The sequence below is a fragment of the Camelus ferus genome, chromosome 10 (assembly GCF_009834535.1).
Source record: "Camelus ferus isolate YT-003-E chromosome 10, BCGSAC_Cfer_1.0, whole genome shotgun sequence".
NCBI classification, from domain to species: Eukaryota; Metazoa; Chordata; class Mammalia; order Artiodactyla; family Camelidae; genus Camelus; species Camelus ferus.
Genome location: NC_045705.1, coordinates 7,671,583 through 7,684,369, shown reverse-complemented (window position 1 = coordinate 7,684,369; position 12,787 = coordinate 7,671,583). Strand labels below are relative to the sequence as shown.

The following is a 12,787-nucleotide window of genomic DNA, read 5'->3' as shown; positions in this document are numbered from 1 at the left end:
AGTATATTCACATTGTTGTGAAACACATTTTCAGAATTTTTTTGTCTTGCAAAGCTGAAACTCTGTAGCTGTTAACCAGCTCCCCTTTGCAGCCTCCCCCAGCCCCTGGTAACTGCCATTTTACTTTGTTTCTATGAATTTGATTACTTTAAATTCTATGAACTTGACTACTCATGCAAGTAGAATCACAAAATAACTCTTTTTTGTGACTGGCTTATTTCACAAAGTGTAATATCCTTAAGATTCATCCATTATATAGCATGTGATGGTATTTCCCTCCTTTTTAAGGCTGAATGATACTGGTATGTCCCACATTTTATCCTTTACTGTTTTTTAATAGATACTTTGTGTATGTAATTGAGTTATCAGTTTCTTATATCTTGGTTTAATTTTATTTCAAAATAGTTCTTGTAAATAATTTTTGTAAAGCTGTTTTGTTTTCTGTCTTCCTTTTGTTTTGGGTTGATTTATGTATTCTTCCTATTCTTTACTTCAGACTGTTGGCAGCAAATTAGGGTATTGACCCAACACATTCATAGTAACTATGACTTTCATTGCTTAAACCCTGGCCTTCAGAATGAGGTGGCTGACTTAGAAAATGGAAGAATATATTTAGAATTGCTATTCAAAAGAAAAATCTCATTATACTTGCATTTTTACATAAAAAGATTTTTCATGATTTGTCAACTGACCCATCCCAAGCAGTGTTTTGATGATATATATGTGACAAATTTTGTTGCAGGACAAATCTTGAACTGTTAATTTTACAGGAGCTATGAGGCAGTGAATTTAACGAAGATGGTTTGTTCTCATTTTGTTTTGGTTTGGTTTCTGGTAAATTATTTATGCACTGTTATGTTACTATCTGTGTAATGTTCAGTAATACTAATAAAATTTGTTTTGAAAGTCGTAAGTGAATTTGCTCATGGTTTATGTTCATAAATATTTTAATTGCTTCCTGACCATTGTTCTTTGATAGTTGTTAAATGCCAGGATTCTAGTAGGTTGTATGGAGATGTAAGGTTCTCTGTGAAGAATAATATTTAAAGTTATGTGATTATTCATGGAGTTTTGACGTATTATATATCTTAAGAATTGAAAACACCTGTTTTCCAACCACCTCCAGAATTTGACGTCCGCTTGTCTAAAAGTTTGAAGAATGCCAACTGTTAGGCTTTGCTGCATGTGAACATACTTTTCACATAGAGTAGCGCTGGTCTATTTGAGTGCCGCTTTTGAGACTCGCCCCTACTTCCAAGCCCTCTCAGTTTTCATGGCCTTTGTGCGTGTTTTGTGTTTGCTCTCTTCAGTCAGTTGCATGGTTTTTAACACGGGAATACAGTCTGCAAATTTTGATAAGATTCAGACGCAATATGGTTAATTTTGATGGGCTTTGTTTATTCCAAGAGGTAGTTTGCTGTGTTGTAAATATTCCTTGTTCTTTTGTACTTTTCTGAGCACGGATTATTCTGATGCTTTATAGTCATAGGTCCCCAAAGGTAAGAGTTGAGAACCTAGTTTGCTGTGGCTGTTTGAATAAGAAAAATGGATGTCGGAGAGTTTTGAGCAACTTGCAGTCATATCTTTTACCTGAGTTTTTCCCGCTCTAGGTCTTTCTATCAACAGGACGTCACCTACAGCAAAGAAGGTGCACAATTAGCATCCCCTGCACTGAAAATTATCATGTGCAATGTAATCTCAAATTGAACAGAATGACAGATGACAGGATGGTGTATGTATGGAAATAAAGTTTTATATTTAGGTGCTGTTTGATAAGCTTTAATGTTTTCTAATGGCTTCTCTCTTTTTTTCTGCTAACTAAATGTGAAATCTTTGAGACAAGAACTATGCCTTATTTTCTTTCTGTATACCACAGAGTTTTGGACATTTGATAGATATTCAGGAAGTATTTAGTTGATTGGGGATAGATTAATTTAGTCATTTTGTAGCAGTTCCTGATACTGTAAAGATAATATTTACTTTTCTGAATATACATCTTACAGTATGTATTTTTAAAATAAACTTAAATTCATTGGGAGTACCATATTTAAGTATCTCTGTGCAGCATTTGTATTCAAGTTGTATGAACATTATTTCCTTTTTACAGTGTTTGGCATATGGCTATATTTAGACATGAAACATTTTAAAATTTTTATTGTTTTTAAATAATGATTGAATTCTGTTGTATATGGTCATTGAACTCTTTTTCTGTTATCTCTGTTGGTAGAATATATAGACACACAGACACACTCACTCATGCTATTTGTGGTTTAAAATTTTGAAAGGTAATTTCTGTGTTTTTATTTTTCAGAATGTCTTAGGAGAATCATCAAAATCTAATGGAAGTATAGTTCGTCACTCCTCATCTCCGTATGTAGTATATCCACCTGATAAGCCTTTCCTTAACAGCGATCTACGACGCTCTCCAAATAAGCCTACGTTTGCCTACCCGGAGAGCAACAGCAGAGGTAACAGAGCCTAACAGAGTAGTTTTTGTGTTTGCTCACTGCTTAAAAACTCTTGTGTCTTTCATTTATTTTAAAATTAGAGGAGAGTATGCCTCCCCCTTCCTGTTTTTAACCTCCTTAAAATATCATGCCATTCTTTTGTTCCTTTATTATTGAACATCATCATCAGATCACCAAGACTGAATTACTTTAGTCATCTAGGACTGCCCTGTCATTTCCAGCGTCACTCAGGAGCCAAGACTTGTGTTTTGTTTCTGAAATATCCCCCAAATGTATTTATTTTGTCTTTTCATTCTTGTTGGTTTGGTTCAGGCTCTCATCGTCGACTGATAATTGTAATACACTCCTAACCAACTTCATGCGCTTGGTCTCCCCCTCAGCCCCAGCTGACAGCATTGCTGCCCTGTGTTGTTACCCATTATCTCCCCTCTTTAGAGTTTTAGCACTTCTTTCTGGTTTTAAATAACAAAGTCTTAGATCTTTTTTTTTATAGCCTAGTCTCCACCTGCTTTACCAGCTTCATCCCAGCCGCTTTTTTGTTCTTCCTTACCCACATATCCTCTGCTCTGGCTACTTTGAAGTAAGTTTGTTACTGAAACTTGCCATCCGTGTTAGTTTTCTTGCTGCCTTAACCAATTATCAACAAACCTCGCAGCTTTAAATAACCAAAATGTATTCTCTCATAGTTTCTGTAGATCAACAATTTGGGCAGGCTCAGCAGGACTCTCTGTTTCAGGTCCTACAAGGCTGAAATTACAGTGTTGAGTGGACTGTGTTCCTTACTGGAGAGTCTAGGGAAGAATCTCCTGCTAGCTCATTCACGTTCTTGGCCAAATTCAGTTCCTAGTGGTTGTAAAACTGAAGTTCCATTGTCTTGCTGACTTTCAGTCAGAGCCAGTCTTTTCTCCTAGAAGCTGTCCACGTTCTTTCTCATGCTTTTCTTATGGTCCCCTCCAGGAATGGTGAGTCAGGCCTCTCTCATGCTGAAATTTCTCTGACTTTTCTTGCTGCTGCACCTTTCTAATTGCAGCCAGAGAAGATTGTCAGCTTTTAAGGGCTCATATGTTAGTTAGATTGAGGCCACTCAAAAAATCAGAAATAATTCCCCTAACTATAAGGTCCATAGCTTTAATTACACCTCTCAAAGTCCTTTTTTGCCATATAACAGGTATTCAGGGATTCTAAAGGCTGGATTATATGTTATTTCTTCTGAGAAGTCTTCCTCTCTACTAGCTTCCTCAACAGACACTCCTCTCTGCTCTTCCCAGATGTCTCTTCTGAACTCTCTTGGTCCTTTGATTATATTTCAAAGCCTTCACTTTTTTTCAGGGAAAGAGGGGTGGTGGTTTCTGTGTCTATCCCTTGTTGAAAGTAGGTATCACTGGATTGCTACCAGAAACACTGTAAAAGTACAGTGGGTAGTAATGATTATCCTGTGGCAGTGCTTAAGCAGTTCGTAACACCATGTTCTGAAGGAATAAGAGAGATTTATCTACTATCTTCCACATCATTTTTTCTCTTGCTACTTTCTTCTTCCTCCTCTTTTTCCCCTCTTTCTCCCTCATACTCCTTAAAACCACTAATTACTCACAAGCAGAATTGAGCTTAATTGCTAACACTGGGCTGATAAACATTTGCTGATTCTCTGCTCCATGGATAAATCTGCCCCATTTAATTTTTCTTATTCTTAAATTTTTTAGTAATTTCCTTTTCTCTTTTAAAAGCTTCTTTAGATAGATGTCAAGATCAGAACTATGTGTAATATTGCAGTAAGATTAATGTCTAATTCTTAGACCCGGCTGGGACTCTTGCATGTTTTTATGTGCTTTTTTTTTTTTTTTTTTTTTTTTTGCAGTATGAAATTATTAAAACTTAACTAATTTTTGCTCCGTTTTGGGCTTCAGTTACTTTTTTGCTTTTTTAACCTATGTTGTTTGAAAGTTAGGCAACTTTTATTATTTTTCTAAATTGCCAGAGTCTTTAACTGCTGTATTCTGATGCGTAGCACTTTATCAGTTGTTTTATTAACCACTAGATTAATTAGCATTTTCTTTATCATCATCTTTGAGATATGTGTCTTATAAGTAAGGTGTTTCTAGTTAGTAAATTGGGTATCAACTATTAAAATTCTTAAAAGACTAGACCTAAGGTTAAATTTATTTCAGCTAACACTTTCAAGGCCCTATTATGTGCTGGGATTTACATTGGTAAACTATACTTGGGTATTGTTATCTATTGTTATCTATCTAGTATTTTCTTATACAGTCAGTCCACAGATTATAAAACAGTGCTTTCCTGAGATTAATTTTTAAGATATTTACAATGCATTTCCCAGTTGAAACCAAAGTATTACTAAGCTAATTTATAAATACCTGTTTAACACATATGTAGCTAAAATACAATAATACTTTTATCTAGAGAATCATTAGTAAATATAATTGGTACAGTATTAATAATTACACACAACTGAAAAAATGGAAAGAATGTAATGCAGTAGCATTCTAGATAAAGCAAATATAGTTCATTTAATCCTCACAGAAAAATTGTATAAGGTGAGTATATTCAAAATTTACTGATGAAGAAACATCTCAAGATGGTTACTTTAACTTACGCAATATCAAAACCTTTTTCTCTTCCCACTTTTTCCCTGGTTTGTTCAGTGGACCCTCAGATAGTTGAATGAGAGAAGGCTTATTTTGAATAGATACTCCCTGTGATAAGCCTTTTTCCCGTCTAGTAAATGGTTTTTCTCATTAACACTTAGGAGTGGGGGGACTTACTCTTTTTCAGTTTAGTTATGGTTTCATGTATTTTCATTGATAAATTACCATTTCACTATCTGAACATTACTTTGAGAATGTAATTTGACTAATGCTATGGAAAGAGATAATTAAACTGTGCTTTCAATTCTCATGTTCATTTTAAATTTTAGTTAGAAAAGAAATGGGCAGGAAATTTTAAGTTATCATTGTCTTCAAAAAATGTATTAATGTATTTAGAGAGCCCTTTAAAAAAATGGTAACATCATTCCAAAGACTTTCAGTATAACCCATAGCTCATACTATTTATTCAGCACATTTCAAATGATAGTAGGGGAAAGGGTATAGCTCAAGTGGTAGAGCGCATGCTCAGAAAACAAGAGGTCCTGGGTTCAATCCCCAGTACCTCCTCCAAGCAGAAATCAATGAATAAACCCAATTACTTCCCTCTCATAAAAAACAAATGATAGTAATATGAAGAATGGCTTGGACATTTGAAGCAAGATAAAGTAGCTATAAGGCAGTTCATCTAGGCCAGTGCTTCCCAGCCTTTCACATCCCATAGTGCATATGGAAAATGAAATGGTAATATATATACAGCATGCTAAAATAAACAGGTGGGGTTAATGACAACTCATCTGGGATCCTTCACTGTCCCAAGCTGTTCTTGATCGCCTGAAGAGTTGCAAGAGAAAACATGTTGGTGTATCCATTACAAATTTGTGTTTGAAATCTCAGCATTATTGTGACCAGTGAGAGGAAGAGTCAAGTTACAGCTGTTGTGTTAGGTGTTGATAACAGTTTACTGCCCATCTGTTCTTCTGAAGCGTTGTTTCTCAAATTTTTTTTGGTCCAGGAAACCCATTACATGTGTACATAAGTGTTTTGATGAAGAATATTTTCCAAATTTACAAAACAGACTACAAAGAAAAACATTGTTTTATTTTACACTTTGTAAATCACTTATTTCTGGCTTCATAGAAGACACCTTGAGTTTCGTATCTACTTTTGCATTCCATTTGTGGTAAGTTGTTTTGATTGAAGTATGTGGGGAAGAAAATCTGGCCTTACACAGATATGCAGTTGGAAAAGGAGTAAAATTTTAATAGCCTTTCCAACAACTTGTGGCTGTTCTTTGATATTACGTCACAACTTGGCAGATGTAGTTTCTTACAGTTTAGTTGCAATGTGAAATCTGAAAACATTAGGGAGTTTTTCATACTCTGGAACTTCAGGACCACCTATATGATTGCAGATTGTCTAGAAGGACTTAAGATTCAGAAGCAGTTGTAATTAGAACTGTGGTTTATTCCAGTGGAATCTGGAGAAATCCAGATAAAGGCTTCCAAGATTGTTTCTCATGGAGGCCACACAAAACACACTTCTTCCTTCAACAATAAACTGTACAACATGCATGCATTGTTTCTGCCCAAGAAAGCCCACATAAGACTCAGAGATAAGGTTTTATTTGGAGTTGGTCACACACTTTGTGCCTGCTCAGCCAGTCAAGATATTCACCATAAAACGCGTTCTTTACACTAGACAGACTTGTGCAGCAGGATTCAGTGCCCTAGTCATACAAAACAACTTTATCAGTTAGTAACACAGAGAACATTTCAAAAGAAGTGAGTCAAGGTTCAGATCTCTAAACTTTTTTTTTTTTTTTTGAGTGCTAGACCACTGAAATCCCTTTGTTTTGAACCTTGAAAAGTTTTTACTCATGCATGGTTTTTATTTGTATTGACTTATACACTTCTAGAATTTGACATACTTCACTATACAATATCAAAAAAACTCCATCTGTTAATACCACTGTTCTCAATAGAACAAAATCATTATATTGGAATGCTATAAAGCTCATGGAACAGATAACTTTTTTTTTTAAAGAATTTTAATTAATTGTGTCATTGGCAACAATTACTGTCAGATCTTTAAAGTCTTAATGTCATTTGAGAAAGTCAAGACAAGCTCATTATTTTCTAGAAAGTGATTACTAAAAAGTCATAGTCATCAGTGAATAGTCATAGTCTAGCAGAAATTCTCTCAAGTAAGAATGATGTTCCTTTAAAGGGAATGGTTTTGGTTCAGCTCACAGTTCAAACCTTTGTACAAGTGCTTTTCATCAACGCTCTTGTCCTTCGGTATGTTCTTTACAGATGCAGCCTTTCCATTTTGTCGATTATTATTAAGAAGATGTGTACTCAAGTTTTGAAATTTAATGATTTTTACTGTTTCACCAAGGACAACAAGCAAGTGGCTTTGTTTTTTCTTACTGGGAGTGTGTGGCAGTGAAGAGTGTGGGGCCAAAATTATATTTTAGTGCCACTGCCTTGTTTTGTGCTAAAATTAGCAGTTTGACCCAACATTGCTCTTGCATCATCACTGCAAACGTCAACATAGTGAAAAGAGTAACTGAAGTCATAGTAGGATGATGAAAATAGTGTTGCTCTCACAGAGCCTGGTAATGAGCCCCCACGTCCCCATGGGGCCATGCCCCACGCTCCGAGAACCAATAATAAGGGATAAGAATACATCCAGAGTAGCTTCTTGTTTATGTAAATATTTTTCCACGTAGGAAGAGTAGATAGTAGCTTCTGTTTCCAGAATCTAGACAATAGCTCCTTGAAAGCAGGGATTGTCTTAATGACTTTTATGTTCTCTCCTGCATCTTGCAGAGTGCCTTGCACATCATATGTGCTCTATACATGTTTGTTGAACTGAAAGTTAGGTCAGAAGTTAGTCTAAACTGAAGCTATGCTAGTTGGGATAGAGAACAGGAGACTGATTAAGGAGAGATTTACGCATATTTTGATGTGGGCAATGAAGAAGATGGAGAAATCTTTTGAGTTCAGGGTTTCTAATGTGGATGAATGATGGTGTGATTAAGACAGATGACAGGAAAAATGGAACATTTTAAGGAAAGCTAATAAATATAGTTTTGGCCACCTCAAATTTGAGATGCCCATGAGTTAAGTGGAGACAAATAGTAAGCAAATGAAAATAAAAATGAAGTGTAAAAGAAAACTGCAGTAATGAACTCAGGCCTCAACAGGGATCGAGTAGTAGATGAAACCCTACAAGTGTGGAAGGGTTTCCGCAGAGAGAAATGCATTGTTTAGACAGTGAGCTAAAAGGTGGGAATAGTCAGCAGGGTAGAGGACTACCAAAACAGGAAAATACTAGGGAAATCAAACATATGTACTAGTGGTCTGTTTTGTTTCCTCCTTTAATCTACAACAAACTTGTACTGCTACTTTAGTGATAGAAATATTCCAAATAACAAATAGACCCAACTTGGTTGTTAACAAGATGTTAACTGGTTATCTCCTAGGCTTAATGTTCCCCAAGTGCCGTAGTCTCCTGAATGAATGAATGAGTTGAGAAGTAAATAAAGTCTTCCATTCTTTCAGTGCTTCTAGCTGTTACTAGAAAGTTTTCAAACTTTGCACATTAGAATCACCTGAGGATCTTCTTGGATCCCTGCCAGATATTCTTGCGTGTGTGTGTGTGTGTGTGTGTGTGTGTGTGTGTGTGTGTTTTGTATGGGGGTATGTTCTGGGCATTGGGATTTTTTGAAGCTCTCCAAGTAGTACAGAAGATACAGTAAAGTTAGGAACCACTGACTGTTAGGCAAAGAATAAATTATAAATTACTAAGATGAGGTTTAATTTTGCTAGATAAAGAGTTAGGGATTGCCACCATTTGTTTTCTAATTGATATTTTCATAATTATGGAGACTAGATATGTTTATTGAAATATTTGGGTGCCAGTGATGTGCCACACATAGTATGTGGTATGGGAGTTTCAGTTATGAATAATAGGTTGTCTATTCTCCCTACAGAGGTCTCATTTCAGAGATGATGAAGTTTAAGGGAAAACTCAGTATCTGTCTCTTAAGTTTTCCGGAAGCATTTTACACTTTCATATTTAACTAACCAGAACATATTTAATTTTGAAGTGTACATTCAGGGATACTCTGGGTAAGGAGGATAAAAATTTTAAATCTAGTGTTTGCTATGGAAGTTCTGAAATTTAAAAAAAAATGTACAGCATTTTTATATTTCACTGTGTCACTTTTTTCCATCTTTTAGTATTTGAATTTGCTTCTTATTCTATAAATATATTTCCCACTGTTTTATCTTCCCAATATATGAGGTTAAAAATCTCCAAATTTTTTATTGTTCATTTCTACATAAAATATTTTTCACTCAAAGATCTTCCTAGGTAATGTGGTAATTTGAACATAAATGATGCAGTGGTGCATGTCCTCATAGATATTAGGGCAACAGGAGGGAAGAAAAAGCAAGAAAAAGCTCACTCTTAGTTTTTCTAAGGGAAAAAAAGGCTTTAGATCCATCATTTGATCACCTAGAATGTTTTTTAACTCAATAAAGTAGGCCTGTTTGTATGAAAACTAAATATAAAACTGAAAAGCTATGCCAAGTGTAACTCTTAAAATGGTAGTATAAGGGAGATTATTCAATCATTTGTATCAAAAAATCTCCAACTTAAAAAAAACTAAAAAATAAGGTGATGAAGTAGAAGTTTGCCATAGTTTTTACGTAAACTTTCATATAAAATCTCATTTTGACATAGAAAATGCATTGAAGGATGTGTGTTCTTATGTACTTATGTGTTTATATTTAATTGAAGTACAGATTTTTAAACATATATTAGCCATTGTTAGGATAAAATCAATTTGTATCTTTATGGTACTAGTTTGTTTAATAAAAGTTTAGAAAGCAAAGAGCAGTTAATGAAAACTTAGCTACAAGTGATAGAAAGTCCCAATCTGAACTAGCTTCGGCAAGGAGGAATCTTTCTGGTTTACATACTTGCAAGGGAGGATTGAATAACCAAGAACAGAAGGGCAGATATGCAGGTGGCCTTTAAGAACCTTAGAAACCAGGGACTCGAACATGGCGAGTGCTTCTCTACATCGGTTTTTTCTCTTGGCTAGCCACAGACCAGCTTTTTCCACTCAGCTACTGACAGCTTGAGTTTTAAATTGAACTAATTTTGGCTTCAACTTTTTGGACCAAAGTCCAAAAATCCAAAGAAGAGAGACCTTCCCCTGTGGGTCTGTCAGCTGTGGCCAGATTTGTGAGAGGGAACTAAAGGAACACATCAGTTAGAGTTATAGCCATGCTGAGGAAACAGGAAATACCAGGGAGAGAGGTATATAAGCCAGGCAAACAATTCCAAAGATGTATGCTACACTTCATATAGTAAAATAAAATAATAAAGAAAAAGTCAAGGAAGCAAAATTAGCATAAAACACAATGAGAAAAATAGAGTGACATTTATCAGGTATGATGACAGACGTGATTATGTTTAAAAAAGAAAAGAGAAAACCTCAAAAGTCAATATATGCCTTTTAAGCCAAACCTGAAACAAAGTGACACAGATTAAAAGTAAAAGGTGGGCAAAGACATGTTAGGAACACAACAAATAAAAAGGGTGGATGACAATATTACTGTCAGAACAGTATCATAGGCAAATGTCAGCAGTTTCACATGACAGTAAACAACATTAAATAATACTCAGCTTAAAAGCAAGAAGAGGAAATACCTCGGTACCAGAAGTAAAATGAATTCAAAGCCAAAAACCTCAGGGACACTATGAGGAGTCCTGGAATTAGATATAAGCCTTAGATATTGGGGTACAGTAGGGGAGAAGTTGGGATGTTAAATCTAAGAAGAGACTGGAGACAAAAGCTTTAGGCCTGTGTGAGGTGCTTCTGGAATAGTGCTTCCTTTGGAAGTCTAATTGGAGAAGAGGAGCCTGGGAAAGAGGCTGTGGTAGAGAAGTCACCTCCGGGAAGCTGGTCTAGGCCTGTTTCTGTGTGCTCTGCCAGGAGCGGACGTGAAGACTTGCATAAACAGAGCTGTGCTGTTACCCAGTGGAAACCCTTAGTGTTGTGAATGTCACTTAAAGAATAATGTGTGTGAGAACTGAGTTTTTTCTTCTACTGGAAGGTTTCACTCTAAGGATGGTCTCACCCTGTCAACTAATAACAGATGAAAGGGCTATAAAAATAGGAAGTGTAGAACTGGTCCAGAACTATTTGTGGAATAGAAAGTTCATAGTCATAACAAGTATGTTTAAGGTTGGAATTCTAGAGGTGTATTTATAGGTTGTCATGGAGAAATACTCATATTTGAATAAGTATGATGTCAACTTAGTAAAGAGGTAATTTCACTAACAAAAGCATAGAAAAATCCAAAGGGACTTCAACATAATGTTTATAATTATTATACTGAGATGATAGGATTATGGGTGTTTTTCCTTTTTATTCCTGTTTTTTCCCCGGAATTCTGCTTAATGTGTGTTTATTCAGTGATTTCTTTTTTCGATGGGGGGGATGGTGAAACTTTAGATACTTAAGCTTATGGATTTCAGTACTTGGAAGGAAATTAATATGTCTTAAATAGTTTCATTATTGAGCAAGAAAAGAATGAAAATAATTAACAATAGTTAACATTGCTGTATAACGTATAAGAAAGTTGTCAAGAAAGTAGATCCTAAGAGTTCTCATCACAAGAAGAAATTCCTTTTTTTATTATATGTATATGAGATGTGTATGTTAACTTACTGTTAATTTCACAATGTATGTAAATCAACCCATCATGTTATACACCTTAAGCTTATACAAATAAAATATTTTTAAACATAGAAATGGCGGGGGTGGGAGGTGACGAGAAAAAAATTTTTTTAAGTTATCTAAGTCTCAGTAAGGTTCTTGCCCCAAGTAGTTTTAGGGACTAAGTTTTGAGAAATGTTTAAACAAATGATTTCCAATTAGCTGTTCTGGAGTACAGAAAAAGAAAGCATGTACCCCAACCTGGGTCTTTTTGTTAATCCAGCTCATCCCTGCAATACCACAGTTGCTGACATACTGAACAAAAACGGGTTGTTCCAGCCAATTGCTGTAATAACTGTAAATGCAAAAATAAAATACTAGCAAGATCATATACTATTAGGCATTATTTAATGAAGGAATGAAAGAAGTGTTTAGTATTATAGTATTACAGTTTTATTTTAATAAATACTCAGTGGTTCAAAAGAGGCAAAAAAAACTCAATTGATATTGAATGGCATTTATTTTCTCTTTTTCTATGATATTTCTTATCTGATTATTCCAGTTATATCAAAGAATTATTGTTCCTTTAAATACTAATCTATGTCTGGGCTCTCTTCCCATTCTTAACAGTCTTTTCAGTCGCGTTTTCAGAATGTGTGTATGTGCGTTTCATGTCTGTGTTATTTCTAATTAGATTGCAGTCTCATTGCATTCCAGTAAGAATAAGCTGGCTATATTATAAAACGTATCAGTCTCCTATTTGGAGCCTGTCATGTCTGAAAAACTTGACCAATGAATGAATTGTGTTAATAAATGAGAATGTGTGCCTTGCTTTGAGTGAGAAGGCTCAATGTTTAAAAGAAGGCGATTTTTCCTACCTATTTATAATTTACGTGAAGTTTCATTTAAATCATTGTTTAGGCAAAGTGATTCTGAATATTTAATTGATAAGAATAATTTTGAAATGTTTTAAAGAT

At 35.0% G+C, this 12,787-nt stretch overlaps 1 protein-coding gene across 1 annotated transcript in view; it reads left to right on the top strand.

Moving 5' to 3' along the window:
* CEP57 (centrosomal protein 57) overlaps window positions 1-12,787 on the top strand; it is a 40,262-nt gene that overhangs the window by 7,588 nt on the left and 19,887 nt on the right. Inside the window, exon 2 of the mRNA XM_006186506.2 lies at window positions 2,312-2,468. Within this exon, the coding sequence (XP_006186568.1) occupies window positions 2,312-2,468 (157 nt within the window). The remainder of the gene's footprint in view (window positions 1-2,311; window positions 2,469-12,787) is intronic.